At 56.7% G+C, this 13,383-nt stretch overlaps 6 protein-coding genes across 6 annotated transcripts; 3 read left to right on the top strand and 3 right to left on the bottom strand.

Annotated features, from left to right (window-relative positions):
• Window positions 1-58: 58 nt before the first annotated feature.
• On the bottom strand, window positions 59-2,255 carry C7974DRAFT_395636 (tyrosyl-DNA phosphodiesterase domain-containing protein). The gene is made up of 2 exons (XM_046142001.1): window positions 1,111-2,255; window positions 59-1,063 (listed from the first exon to the last, which is right to left on the bottom strand). Exons 1-2 carry the CDS (start codon window positions 2,184-2,186, stop codon window positions 367-369), a joined length of 1,773 nt encoding a protein of 590 aa, XP_045995988.1. The 5' UTR covers window positions 2,187-2,255; the 3' UTR covers window positions 59-366.
• A 67-nt stretch (window positions 2,256-2,322) lies between these two features.
• Window positions 2,323-2,894, bottom strand: C7974DRAFT_395626 (ubiquitin-related modifier 1). Its single transcript, XM_046142000.1, has 3 exons — window positions 2,826-2,894; window positions 2,615-2,779; window positions 2,323-2,564 (listed from the first exon to the last, which is right to left on the bottom strand). Exons 1-3 carry the CDS (start codon window positions 2,861-2,863, stop codon window positions 2,447-2,449), a joined length of 321 nt encoding a protein of 106 aa, XP_045995987.1. The 5' UTR covers window positions 2,864-2,894; the 3' UTR covers window positions 2,323-2,446.
• A 162-nt stretch (window positions 2,895-3,056) lies between these two features.
• Window positions 3,057-5,512, top strand: C7974DRAFT_376755 (RNA polymerase-like protein II Elongator subunit; the record flags this gene model as incomplete). The annotated part of the gene is made up of 2 exons (XM_046140297.1): window positions 3,057-3,185; window positions 3,233-5,512. The coding sequence occupies 2 exons, from the start codon at window positions 3,057-3,059 to the stop codon at window positions 5,510-5,512; spliced, it is 2,409 nt and encodes an 802-aa protein (XP_045995986.1).
• Window positions 5,513-6,622: 1,110 nt separating this feature from the next.
• Window positions 6,623-7,107, top strand: C7974DRAFT_196226 (uncharacterized protein). The gene has a single exon (XM_046136698.1). It carries the CDS (start codon window positions 6,744-6,746, stop codon window positions 6,999-7,001), a length of 258 nt encoding a protein of 85 aa, XP_045995985.1. The 5' UTR covers window positions 6,623-6,743; the 3' UTR covers window positions 7,002-7,107.
• A 74-nt stretch (window positions 7,108-7,181) lies between these two features.
• On the bottom strand, window positions 7,182-10,453 carry C7974DRAFT_312181 (uncharacterized protein; the record flags this gene model as incomplete). Its single annotated transcript, XM_046138349.1, has 5 exons — window positions 7,182-7,217; window positions 7,267-8,379; window positions 8,884-9,587; window positions 9,640-10,300; window positions 10,358-10,453. The coding sequence occupies 5 exons, from the start codon at window positions 10,451-10,453 to the stop codon at window positions 7,182-7,184; spliced, it is 2,610 nt and encodes an 869-aa protein (XP_045995984.1).
• Window positions 10,454-11,251: 798 nt separating this feature from the next.
• On the top strand, window positions 11,252-12,776 carry C7974DRAFT_196179 (cyclin-dependent protein kinase-like protein Ssn3). The gene is made up of 2 exons (XM_046136697.1): window positions 11,252-11,507; window positions 11,556-12,776. The coding sequence occupies exons 1-2, from the start codon at window positions 11,371-11,373 to the stop codon at window positions 12,628-12,630; spliced, it is 1,212 nt and encodes a 403-aa protein (XP_045995983.1). The 5' UTR covers window positions 11,252-11,370; the 3' UTR covers window positions 12,631-12,776.
• Window positions 12,777-13,383: the final 607 nt, after the last annotated feature.

Genomic DNA, 13,383 nt, shown 5'->3' with positions numbered 1-13,383 from the left:
AACGTACCTTCCCGCTGTCCCAGTCCCATCATGCAAGACTCACGTTTGCTGCATTATGACTCATTGTGATCCACACCCATTGTCCTAGACTGACAAATGCCCATGTGCGCTCATGCAATTCCACCCTGTTCTTTCCACCCCGTCTTTCCCACCCTGTCTTTACTGCGCCTGTGCTCGGCTTGGCCTGCCGGCCTCAGGCATGAAGCATCTACTGTACACTAGGTGTCATTGGACTTCTTTCCTACGAGATCATACATGCTTCTGTTGAATCGTTCCGTATTCCTGCAGTCTGAGTGCTGCAATCATTGGTCCGGGTCCTACAGAACCGTCCGGCAGCTGCCTGGGTACACTGAACCGTCCAGTAGTCTACCAATCCTGGACCCATGGCATCCGTCCTCTGTATGCCTCCCCTGGATACTGCATTGGGACCTCGATCGTGCCTTCGAAGATACTCATTGGCGGTACTTCATCATCTTCAAGTGCCAGAACCTTGAATTTCTCTTCTGGCACCGGTACAATAACACCGCTCTCCCAATTTCTCATCGTGAGCTTGCCCAGCTTCCCACTCTTCAGCACTTTCTGAGCCCCCCAAGCCGACTCTGAAATGTTTGCTGAACCTACGTAGACCCACGCAAATGGTCTGCCGTCTTCGTGTCGGCCTCGTGCAAACAGTAATTTGTTGTGTGAGATCATGCCTTTGCGCGTGGACACATAATCACGCAGACACTCGATTGGAAACGAGGCAGAGCTGAAGTGCGTTCTCTTCAACGAAACTATTCCGGCACAATTTGGCCCACCAGTACTGGCACCAATGGTCTCCGCAGTCGGGTAATAGATGCGGAAATGATCTCTCCAGTGTGCTGCTGCTTTCGAATCAAGCTCAAACGACAAGCCTTGCGCAGCCAAGTAGATACGCTGCAGCAAAGTCTCATCAATTGCGCCCAGAGACGATGCTGCATAATCAAGCTCAATAACCCGAACTTGATCAAGCTTGAGGTCTTGGATCGCTTTGGCGAGTCCAGGGAGACCCGTAGGGTGCGTAGAAACGTCGGAAGAGCAAGCACTGATAAATGTAAGCCATTCTCCTCCGCACAGTAGTCAGCAACGTACATAGAATGGACGAAGGCAAGATTTGCAGTCTGTGAAAAGTCAAACTTCAGCACGCCTTTGATAATGAGTGGATCGAGTTGTTGGGCCTGTAAGAAATGCACCAGCTCCTTCCCGAATGGCGTGAGGTCCTCCATACTCCCCACAGCAGCATCGGCTCTTCTGGGAAGATCAATGACGAAGATAGAGTTTTCCAGAACACCAGTCTGCCAATCATTTCCGACCTCTCCCCAATACTCTCGTTCCATGTTTGCTGTGGATATGACCACCCTCATTTTGTTCTCGCTGACGAGTAACATATATTTGCTGTGCGCGTTTCCGACGACAGTGTTCATTGGCGGAAAGTGAATTCGCAGATTGGGAATGCCGCACTCTGCAAGATCCCGCCTCCATCTCGCTTGCGTTTCCGCGTCCCTTGCGTTCATGACCCAGTGCTGTTTGATCTTGTTGTGACTGAGTTTGCGGCCTAACCATTCGGCGTCCCACTGGAAAGAGCTTATGACAGCAATACTGACTATGGATGCCTGCAGCAGTTCGTCGATAGTCAGGTCGTCGGTTCGGGGAAGTTTGGCTGCGAACGTCCGCTTGATAGTTCCTCTAGGATATTGCAACGACTCATTTGAACGCTGGTGTGAGCCGCTTGGACAGTGGAGCTTTGCAGGCGCTTGTGCTTCTTGCAGTTGTCTAGAGGGCTGATCCAGAGAGGAACTTCGCTTGCGCTTCCGTTCTGCGAGTCGCTTGAGCCGTTCCGATTCCATAGACTTGCGATCCATGACGAACGAATTACCTGCCAATGTCTGCAATACCGAACTAGGCTCGGCCGCCTGGGGAGTCAGCACTGCTTGTGACGAGGTGACCGTTTCAAATTCCTCGTCAACAACTAGAGGCTCTGTGGACTCTGTAGAATACACATCGTCTTGCAGTGACATCGCAATTGCTCGCTTGAGGTCCTCGTCCTCGTCCTCACCTTCATTGTCCGATGTAAGGTCGACCACCGCCTTGGTTGTGGCGGTAGAATACTTCTGATGCATGGACAGCGCCTTTGCCAGCTTGAGGTCTTCATCGTCCGAAGATGACATTGCATTGCCGGGATTCTGCGTCTTCCTTAGTCGTGGCTGTTTATGGGCTCGTGGCAATAGAGGTAGGTGTTGGTGAGTGATCACACAAGCAAGAAGCTAACGCGAAACGCGCTTTCGCGACGACACGTGACTATGACTTTTCTTTATTACGATTGGCCTGTCGATATCAACGTCGAGGCACATATAATTGACAGTTCATCAGAAATCATACTTTTCTTCGTCTAAGTATTTCTCGGTTTGTGAATGACCTAGTGCAGTTGCTATCCTCCATGCAGGGTAGATACAAACATGATGTGGTCGCCCCTCTGCAACTCGTACTGGTCTTCTCCTTCTAGTTCCCAATCTGCCTCGTTGATGAGGACCAAGATACCAGGGCGGCTGCCTCGTGCATTAGAAATGTTTTCGCAGAAGTTTGTTGCCAGACCTACACAGCATCGTCAAGTACGAACATGTCTTTCCGTGGATCCTTCATGACCTTGTCGCAAAGATATCTCACCAAGTGGGCTACATTCGAAGGCGCGCCGGAGTCATCCTTGCTTGGTATCGACAGAGCATACTTCTTCTGGTTTGCAAAGAGCAACTCGAGACCCCCGCTATAATCGTCAGAGTTGGCCTCTAATGAGATTTCTACGATCGTACCTGAACTCGACGTTTATGAGCAAGGTATCGTTCTCCATCCTCGATGTAGCGTCTTGAGATCTCGTTGACATAGTCACGAGCGTAGAGCTTGCCACGGTCTGGTGTGAATAGCACTCAAAAGGGAACTAATCCCAGAACGGCGTGCTAAGCGACATTAGTGCCCAAGAAATCCCTTGACAAGATGACTATAGTTATGCGCAGCCTACGACTCCACATTACAAGGTCCGCAGGATGAACGTCTCATCCGAATTCATATCAATAGGCGGTAACAGAAACCCAGCAGCCGCAGACTGGGACGTGAACGGTTCCGGTATTCTTGCATTCGGCGCGGATAGTGGCATAGCACTGTGGGATCCTCAAGTGAGCCGACTTGCGAAGCTAAGTTGTTAACACCTGACAAAATGCAGGATCAGAAGCTCGTGGGAGTGCATGCTGTTTTGAATGGGCACACTAAAGCTGTCAACGCCGTCAAATTCTTCCCCTCGACATCTTCAAGTGTTTCTGTCCTTCTCAGTGGTGCAGCGGACAATACCATTCGAATATGGCGGGCCCAAAATCACGATCCTTACAAGTATACATGTGTAAAAGTGCTCTCTAGTCATAACAACCCCATCACCAAGCTTGTTACCCTACCCGGCTCCAATATATTTGCCTCCGGTTCATCCGATGGATCGATCAAGATATGGAAGCTGATACACGACGGGAACTACACACCCATAGACGTCGAGCTGCTACAGACCATTGTGCTAGTGCCCAAATACTTCCCTTTGATTCTTGCACTTGCGCAGCTCGACGCCGATTCGATGGTCCTAGCGGTTGCAGGCACTCGACCCACCATCCAGGTCTTTGTTTCCAGGAATGACCAATTCCAACTTTCGGCAACGCTCACTGGACACGAGGGATGGATCCGTTCTCTAGACTTCACTCGCGAGACGTCGGACCCGACCAGCGACTTGCTGCTGGCATCTGCAAGCCAAGACAAATACATCCGCCTTTGGCGATTCCATCAGGGCAGCGAGCTTCCCATGGCAAGCGGGGCGCTTAATGATCCCGCTCTCGGAGGCTTGATAAGGTCCTTGTCGAACAAACCTCACTGGATTCAGTCTGCAACATCGAAGCATTCCATCACCTTCGAAGCCCTGCTTTTGGGACATGAGGACTGGATCTACACTGCTCTGTGGCGTCACCGAGGGGGCAAACTGCAGCTCCTCTCCACGTCAGAGGACAACTCTCTCGCAATGTGGGAATCTGACCCAACATCAGGCGTATGGGTGTGCGTCACTAGGCTGGGTGAGATCAGCGCGCAGAAGGGATCAACAAGCGCGACAGGAAGTGCTGGAGGTTTCTGGATTGGGCTTTGGTCTCCAGACGGCAACTGCGTGGTATCGTTGGGGAGAACTGGAAGCTGGAGGAAGTGGACATACGCTGCGTCTGAAGACATGTGGGCACAGCAAGTCGCCATCACAGGCCATGTTCGAGAAGTCAAAGGAGTCACATGGTCACGAGATGGTTCCTACCTGCTTTCTACATCTCAAGACCAAACAACACGGCTGCTATCAGAGTGGAAGCACGATGGAACTTCTTCATGGCACGAATTTTCAAGACCCCAGATTCACGGCTACGATCTCAACTGTGTTGACGCGATCAGCGATACAGAGTTTGTTTCGGGGGCTGACGAGAAGCTGCTACGGGTTTTTGGCGAACCAAAAGGGGTCGCGGACATGCTGACCAAGCTGTGTAAGATTGACTTCAAGGGCACTAGCGATCTTCCAGACGCAGCAAACATACCCGTACTCGGTCTCTCGAACAAGGCCATCCAGGCTGTCGATGACGACGAGCACGTACAGGACGGCGATGAAGACGAACGCGATGCCGTCGACCCTGCTTCTATTGTTCGCAAGTCTGCGCTCGAGTTCACGCACCCCCCATTCGAGGACCACCTAGCGCGCCACCTCCTCTGGCCGGAGACAGAGAAGCTCTACGGCCATGGATACGAAATCTCTGCAGTAGCAGTGAGCCGCGATAGTAGCCTGGTCGCAACCGCATGCCGGGCCAGCTCCATTGATCACGCAGTCATTCGTCTCTACGATACAAAGGAGTGGCTGGAAGTAAAACCGGCGCTGAAAGCACATTCCCTTACGGTCACATCGCTGCAATTCTCGCCGGATGACAAGTACTTGTTGAGCGTCGGCCGCGATAGACAGTGGGTCGTCTGGGAGCAAAGCGAGGAGCAGTCACAGTACGTCTTGAAGCATCTGAACCCCAAAGGACACTCGCGCATGATCTTGAATTGTGCATGGGCACCGCTCGAGCAACCAACTTTCCTGACAGCAGGACGCGACAAGACCGTCAAGATCTGGCAGATTGTCGGCGACGAGGTGCAGCTCAAGGGCACAGTAGCAGCGAATGCTTCTGTCACCGCGGTCGCGAGCAGTGGAAGCGTGGTGAACAACGCAACATGGTTTGCATTTGGGACTGAAACCGGAGAAGTTGGTATTGCCAGCGCGAGCGTGGACGCGCTGGACAGGATCGAAGTGACACAAGTCGTTGCAGAGTTGGCCCCCGTTAAGACCATCAACCAGATCGTGTGGAGGCCGGGTCGGAGTGAACTACAGGGGCAGCAGATTGCGGTAGCGACGGATGACTCCTCGGTCCACATCTACAATGTCGCAGCAGAGCTGTCATGAGCTAGCAGGCCGGGAGCATAATTAGGTACGTAGCAATCAAACCATGGATTGACCGTGTTGTTCAGCTGCGGATAGCACTTCGGTGTGCTTTCTTGACGTGGACGAGGGTGGGGCCTGACTACCACAATGGATGGCAGTCCCTGGTTCCAAGCTGAAGTGGCTGCATAACCTTCGATGTATGAAAACATCCAAGCCGTCTTCACTAACAAGCTTTAGGCTTTGATTAGACGCAGCCGGACTTGATCATGGTCTCGACCCATTCCTAAGCAGAAGTTTCACGAGGAAAGCGACGCAGCGTGTGGGGCTGGTAGTAGCTTTCCATTCAACTTGTGCACAACTTTGAGGCAGCTCTGGTCCGGTAGTACACGATGCATGACGTTCTATCCAATCAATAGATACGGAAGACGTTCAACGTGCAAAGTAAGCGCAACGGCCCGCCTTCCAGGGGTTCCTTGAAAATAGGCTATGCATTGGCGAGGCTGGGGGCCTGGGGCCAAAACAAACACGAGGCTACCGGTACGAGGATTGCGGGGTTGAGGAGAGCTTGCAAGACTGCGGCTCAGAATAGCCGCCCTTTCATTCGTCCACTTCAAGGGGTTCGCCTGCCCATGAAGAATCTCCAGAGGTTTACTCGTTCCACTGGCGGACGTTGTTGCGATTTACATCAGCCTCACTGCATGGAGACGTGGTGGCTTTAGCTTACCAGCCTATCATTTCACTCAGGCACGCCCTCCTACCATAGGCAGAACAGCTGTTGACTTGGTCGCATAAAGATAGATGAATGGCGTCTACGAAAGTTTGACATGCTCGACTTCATCTTAGCACAGCTGCAGTATGCCAGAATTGGATTGATGAGATTGGCCGGTGATATGTCCATCTCGACTAGAACATGTCTTGAAGCGAATGAATGCGGGCAGTGGATGAATCTCGACCACACGACTCGTGGAATAGGGTCTTTGCAACGCGGGTCGGGTCCATGCGTTCCCTGAATAGAGCAGGTGGAATGGTGTAGGCCGGTTTCCTCGCTTCTGCGAGCTTCAGCTGAGATTACCAGCAGTCTGAGCTGGGGTTGATCGTCACAGACCGAAGTATAAGTAGTCCACGGTTCCCCTTACTCAATCACCCATCACTTCCTTTCCGCGATTCCCCCAGCTCCAGCAGATTACAATACCTCTCTTGCTCAGCCAGCCATCACCACTCCCACCAGCTCAGCACCCGTCCACCTCACACGATGAAGCTCACCCTCATCATCGCGACCATTGCCGCCACGGCCTTTGCCGCGCCCCGGGCGAGCGGCGAAATGTCTCCTGCTCTGGCAGACATGGAAGGCCGTGCCGACAACTGTTTCTTCCCATCGCAGTGCTCGGCTTTCTGGTCTGGCAAGTGCGAGAACCACTGCGGCTCCCGGGGCTTTTCCCACATGAGCCGTGACGGATGCAAGTGGAATCCAATCAATATCACGCAGAAGTGCTGTTGCATCAGGAAATGAGTTGAAGCGCTTGATTCCTCCAGGTGCTGGAGCGGGCTCGTGGAAGAGTTCAGATGATCAGATATGTCTTTGTTAGCAGAATCAAAATACAATGATAACTGTGGATCAAGAGGCGCTATGTTGGGGACGCAGCTGGGCGGCATGCAATCCTATTGTGATATCTTGTCTGTTGCTAAGGGCTCATTTTTGGTCGAGCATGTGCTTGAACTTTTCAATCTGCGGGCTGGTCAGACGTGGTCGGAGGCAATGGATGTATGCAACTCACCTTGGTGCTCAAATACTTCTCGACCTCCTCGCTGTTGATGCCCTGCTTGCCGCCTGTCTTCCAGGCTAACGGCACCATAGCGACGCGCTCCCGGACGACAACTTCTCTGTTGGGCCCCTCGACGGCGCGCACTTTGTCGGGATTGTTCGTCAGCAGCCTGATGCCCCTCTCTCCGCCCAGGTCCAGGTCCATGAGCATGGCGGTGGCCAGCCCGTAGCTCCTCGCATCGGCGGGGTGCCTGAGCATGACGTTTGCTTCGTACGTGTCGTTGCCCAGGTCTTGCAGGTTGTAGGCCTTCAGCTTCTCGCCCAGGCCGATGCCGCGCCCTTCTTGGCGCAGGTAGATGATGGCGCCGCCGGAGGGCGAGAGGGTGGGGTCGGCCATGAGGCGAGCGCCCTCGTCGAGCTGCTCGCCGCAGTCGCAGCGCGCAGACCAGACGGTCTCGCCGGTGTAGCACTCGGAGTGGATGCGCACGAGGGGCAGGTCAGAGGCGGAGGCGCCATCGCCGTTGTCGGACGAGGCCGAGGACGGTGAGGCCAGCGCGGGGTCCGGGGAGTCGGCGGCGGCGGAGTCGGGGGCGCGGCGCGAGGGCACTCCTTCAGCGCGCCTGATGGCGTCGACGCGCGACGTGGTGCGGCCGGGGTACAGGCGGCCGACGTATGCGCCGCGGGTCATGCGGTCGAGCTCGGTCTCGCCCGGGCGCTCGGCGTCGAGCGAGCGCGAGCGGATCTGGTTGCCAAACACAATGGCCAGGTGCTCCTTGGTGTCGACGTTGTTGCGGTACACGTGCAGCCACATCTCGTGGCCGGTGGTGGTGGGGATGCGCGCGCGCACCTCGCACTCGACGACGGGCAGCTGCTCGAGCAGCTCGGGGCGCGGCGAGTCGGTCGCCCGCGACGTGTCGACGGGCACGGAGCGCGGCGGGCGGCGCGGCTGCGACGGTGTTGCGAAGCCGGGCGTCGCGGGCGGCGTGAAGGCAGGCGAGATGAGCGAGCGCGGCGGGTCGGACCCGCGGTGGTGTGCGGCCCGGGGCGCGGGCGCGGGCGCGTGTGTGGCATCGTCGCCCAGGGCGCGCTCGGGGCTGTCGAAGTCGAAGCCCTGCCGGCTCGGGCTCTGCGGCTGCGGAGTGTACAGCGGCGGCAGGCCGGGCGACGAGTGTGACGGCAGGTCGGGCATGGGGGGCGGCGGTGGGCACGTTGCTTCAGCGCGGAACAGGCGACGGCGCGGCGCAGCACAGGAAGCGGATTCGCGCGAGGACACAGGAGACGAGTGCACGCCGGACGGTGAGGGCGGATGTCGTGATGAGGGCCGAGGGTTTCAGTGGGGTCGTCGACTCATGGTCTAATTCCCAATTCCCGAGGCCGAAGCCGCTCCAGCGTGCATCATGGACGGCGGCGGAAGAGCGCCGACGCTGCGCCGCGGGGGCGGACCGCGCTCTTGGTCAGCATGATGCGCATGTAGCATGTTCTGTGTCAGCATGGCATACGCTGGAGAGCAGTCGAGGCAGCTGGAAACGGAGCGCATGGGGGTCATTAAATTTGTGTAGCCTGCAATGCAGGTGCTCCCGAGCCCGTGGCACCCACGTCATCCCACGTCTGCGTTGGAGCCTCAATCGACCCTGCGTTCGCGGCCCCAGACCTCGTCCGCGTTCTTCTTGCCCTTGGTCTCGGGCACGTACCACGACAGGAACACAAAGAAAAACGCCGAGAGCGCTGCAAAAATGAGGTACACCTTGCCGCCCAGCTGCGCGCTCAGCAGTGGGAAGAACTGCGCCACAACAAACGTCGCAATCCAGTTTGCGCCGAGTGCAATGCTCTGCGTGGCATCGACCGCCTCGGGCCCGACTAGCTCGCTGGCCAGGATGAAGGGGACCGGGCCGAGCCCTAGCGCAAAGCTGGCCACGAAGAACAGCACGGCCACGGCTGACAGTACGGGCACCGCCTGCATGATGCCAATCGCCAGGAGCAGTGCACTGGTGCCCATGCCGGCGATGGAGCCAAGCAGACACGGCTTGCGCCCGAACCTGTCTGGGAGGAATGCGCCTGCAGCCGTCATCACGATGTTGACGGCAGACACGGCGAGGTTGAGCAGCGCCGAGTTGGACTCGAGCAGCCCTGCCAGCAGTGACACGCCGTACATGACGATGCTATTGATGCCGCTGAACTGCTGCGCCAGCATGACCATGATGACCGCAATGGCGGCCTTGTTGTAGTCAGGGTGGCGGAAGACCTGCACGATGCTCAGTGAGCCCTCGTGGTCGGGCGACTTGGCTGCGGGCTGCGAGGCGCCGCCTTCGTTGCGCAACAGCGTCTGCTCCTCTTCTGGCGGGGCGTTAGTGTGGGTGACAACGGGCATGGAGACGTCCAGACGTACCGCTTGCATCGGAGCCTTCCGCTCCCCACTCGCTCATCTCGCCGTCAATGTCGGCCCCTTCGCCCCTGATGTGGCGCAGCGTCCGCCTCGCCTGGGTGAGGTTGCCCTTCTCAGCCAGGTACTTGGGGCTCTCGACGGAGAACAGCAAGCCCAGGCCTTGGGCCAGGCCGACCACGCCGCCCACGGCCAGGATGAGGCGCCAGTACGAGTCGTGGCTGAGGAAGTAGCCCAGCAGCTGGGTGACCAGGATGCCGACGTTGCACATGATCTGGGTGAAGGCGCCGAAGAAGCCCTTGTGTGCAGGCGGGGCGATCTCTGAGATGTACAGCGGCACGATGACGACGGCGGCACCGGCGCCCACGCCGGACACGAGTCTCCCAAAGGCCATGACGGCGATGGAGGGCGCCAGGGCCTCGAAGACGGGGCCGACGGCGAAGAACAGCGTCGTCAGCTGCATGGCCCTGAGGCGGCCGAACTTGCCGGCCAGCGGTGCTGCGGAGAGGGCGCCAACCAGGCCGCCCAAGGTGTACATGGAGCCCACGACTCCCCACTGGGTCGGCGTCATGGCGATGCATTGCGGCAGCGAGGGCGCGGCGAGGCCGGCGGACGTGATGGACTTTCGCTTGCAGCGGATAACGTCCTCGGGCGCGTTGAGCTCAGACTGGCAGGGTCAGCGGGGATGCAGCGAGCGGGCGCGGGCGGGCGCGGGCGTAGGTACCAGATGGAAGCCAAAGAGCAGCGGGCCCAGCGTCGCGACAAACAGGATGTACACAAAGTAGCCCGTGAGGTCGCCAAACCACGACCGCGGATCCATGGCGGCGACGGCGGGCGGTAGGCGGTGGGTGGAGGTAGTGGGCGGTGGGTTGCGAGAGCTACGATATGGGTGGGCGTGGTGCAGTGGGGGGCTGGCGGAGGAGGAGCTGTGTGGTGGGTGCAGCGCTGCATGTCAGCTCCACCTCGGAATGCAAGGGTGCGCCATCGCGACCGGCCGTCCACCGCGGTGCTGTACCTGATCGCCGCCAAGTGCCCCGTCCGCCTGCAACGCCCACGGCAGACGAGCCACCACTGCGCTGAGACTTCCCCGTGACCTGCCGTGACCTGCCGTGACCTGTCGTGACTCCCGGTGGCCGTGAAGCCGAGCAGGCGACGCGTGGGGCTGGCAACGTGCGTGGTTCTTGCGGCTCTGCGGGGGAGCCTGGCAGCCCGAGAGAAGCTCCATCGCCTCCTCTCTTCCGCCGCGGCCGCCACGGAGACTGTCCGTCAGACGCCGCATGCGCGCATGCGCCAGCTGCCGACGACACGCGGATGACGTCCAAGTCATGTCCCAGCCGCCGTCGAATCCCCCGTCTGCGTGTGGCCCACCTTCTGCTGCCGCTCCAAACCCCCGAGCCGCCGCCCTGCGCACCACTGTGCAGAGAGCCCTCAACGGTCGGTAGCCTTTCCACCCCTGCGTCTCGTGCCACTGTTGCTCCTTGTCGCCCCGTTGATCCCATTGTCTGCTCGCGTCCCTGTCGTCTCTGCTAGCATCTGTCTCGGCAGAGCACTTGCTTTTGCTGCTCGTGAGAGTCGACTGCTTTCGCTTATTGTTGTCCCCTTCTGCCGCCAACACCACCTCGTCTCACCCATCTTACATCTTTGATATTGGCATCCCGCCACTCAAGGCTGCCGTCGTCACTACATTAGATGAAACGCTGAGACACCATCTGTACAGACACTGCAGACTCGTCACCAATGTTTGCCGGCTACAGCTCCAAAAAGCGAATCAGCGAGCGCTACAAGATCGTAGGCTTCATCAGTAGCGGTACCTATGGACGCGTCTACAAAGCAGAAGGCAAAAATGGCCGCATTGGGGAGTTTGCCATCAAAAAGTCTCTTGTTCCCATCCTGTCACTGTCATCGTGCTGATGCTTTTCCAGGTTCAAACCGGACAAGGAAGGCGAGCTCCAATATTCTGGCATCTCACAGTCCGCTATAAGGGAAATGGCTCTCTGTACCGAGGTTGCACATCAGAACGTTATACACACATCTGAGATCATCCTCGAAGACAAGTGCATCTACATCGTCTTCGAATATGCAGAGCATGACCTTCTCCAAATCATTCACCATCACAATCAGCCTCAGCGCCAAGCCATTCCTGCTCGGACTATAAAGTCAATTCTGTACCAGCTTCTGCAGGGTCTTGTCTATCTCCATCGCAATTGGGTCATGCATCGAGATTTGAAGCCTGCAAATATCATGGTTACCAGGGACGGCAAGGTCAAGACTGGTGATCTGGGTCTTGCGCGCCTCTTCCACAAGCCGCTCCAGTCACTGTTCTCTGGCGACAAGGTCGTCGTGACTATCTGGTACCGCGCTCCTGAGCTGCTGCTTGGCAGCCGCCACTACACTCCAGCAGTTGACCTCTGGGCTGTTGGTTGCATCTTTGCCGAACTGCTGTCCTTGCGACCAATCTTCAAAGGAGAGGAGGCTAAGATGGACAACAAGAAGACCGTGCCCTTTCAGCGGAATCAAATGCAAAAGATTGTCGAGATCATGGGTCTGCCGAGTAAGGACCGTTGGCCACTGCTGACTTCCATGCCTGAGTATCCGCAGCTTACCTCGCTCATTGCCGGTAACGCAGCACGTTACCCTCGCCCACAAGGCGACGGCCTGGAACGATGGTATCACCAAACCCTGAACAACAATCACTACCCTGTCGGCACTGGACCAGACACGCCTGGCCAGGAAGGATTATCCTTGCTCAAGCAGCTGCTCGAGTACGACCCACTCAAGCGCTTGACTGCTGAGAAAGCGCTCGAGCATCCATACTTTACCGTGCACGGTAAGCCAGCAGAGAGTTGTTTCGAAGACTCCAAAATCAAGTACCCTGTTCGAAGAGTCAGTCAAGAAGATAATGACATTCGTACCTCAAGTTTGCCAGGAACCAAACGAAGTGGGCTGCCCGATGATTCTTTGATCGGCCGACCTGCGAAACGCCTCAAGGAAGGATGAACTACTACGACCACACTGCTGCATGCTGCAGTCTTGACCTACTTTGGCAACATTTGGAGCTGGTCGTCCTGACTTGGCGAAGAGCCATCGCCATACTCCGGCGCCCAAAGTGGGGACCCTGCCACAGTCTGGCTCGTGATGGCAGGAAATGTCGTGACCTGACTTGACAAGGGCGACCTGACATCATGAGCAATTTTGCAGGGTGCAAATGTTGCACGGCGGAGTCATCTAGACGGCTGTCGTTTCCATCATCCACCGACAGCATATCGCACCACTTCTAGGCATATGAGCCATGCGAGACCTGAAATGTAGATCGCTGATTCGTATCTTTGAGAGATGTAGCACAGAAAAGCTCAGTCGAGCGTACTCAACCGTTTCAAATCAAACGCACACCGGGATATCCAATATCTCTTTAGATGTGGACGTTTCAAGTCACTGCATGAGTTCCCTTGACAGCATCGCGTTTCTACTAGCATGTTACAAAGCTCTCCATTGTCTGCTTTGCGCTCTGCGTGTGTCGCTATTCTTGACATGATATTGATTAGCGCTGCTGCATCAACCCAAGGTCTGTTACCTCATTTCACCCTCCTGATCACTTTCAGGCCCCTCCGCTTAGCGACATGACATGTCTTGTCTTGGGTTTAACTTCACATATGCATCATGCTCTCTGACAGAGGTGGGTGACGCCCGTTTGCAGGCGCCCCCAGATCCGCGCTACGTGACACTCGGTTCGTGTCTCTCGACAAAAGTGGT

The sequence above is a fragment of the Boeremia exigua genome (assembly GCF_020726555.1).
Source record: "Boeremia exigua strain MPI-SDFR-AT-0100 chromosome Unknown C7974scaffold_7, whole genome shotgun sequence".
NCBI classification, from domain to species: Eukaryota; Fungi; Ascomycota; class Dothideomycetes; order Pleosporales; family Didymellaceae; genus Boeremia; species Boeremia exigua.
This window is presented reverse-complemented; position numbering and strand designations above follow the sequence as displayed.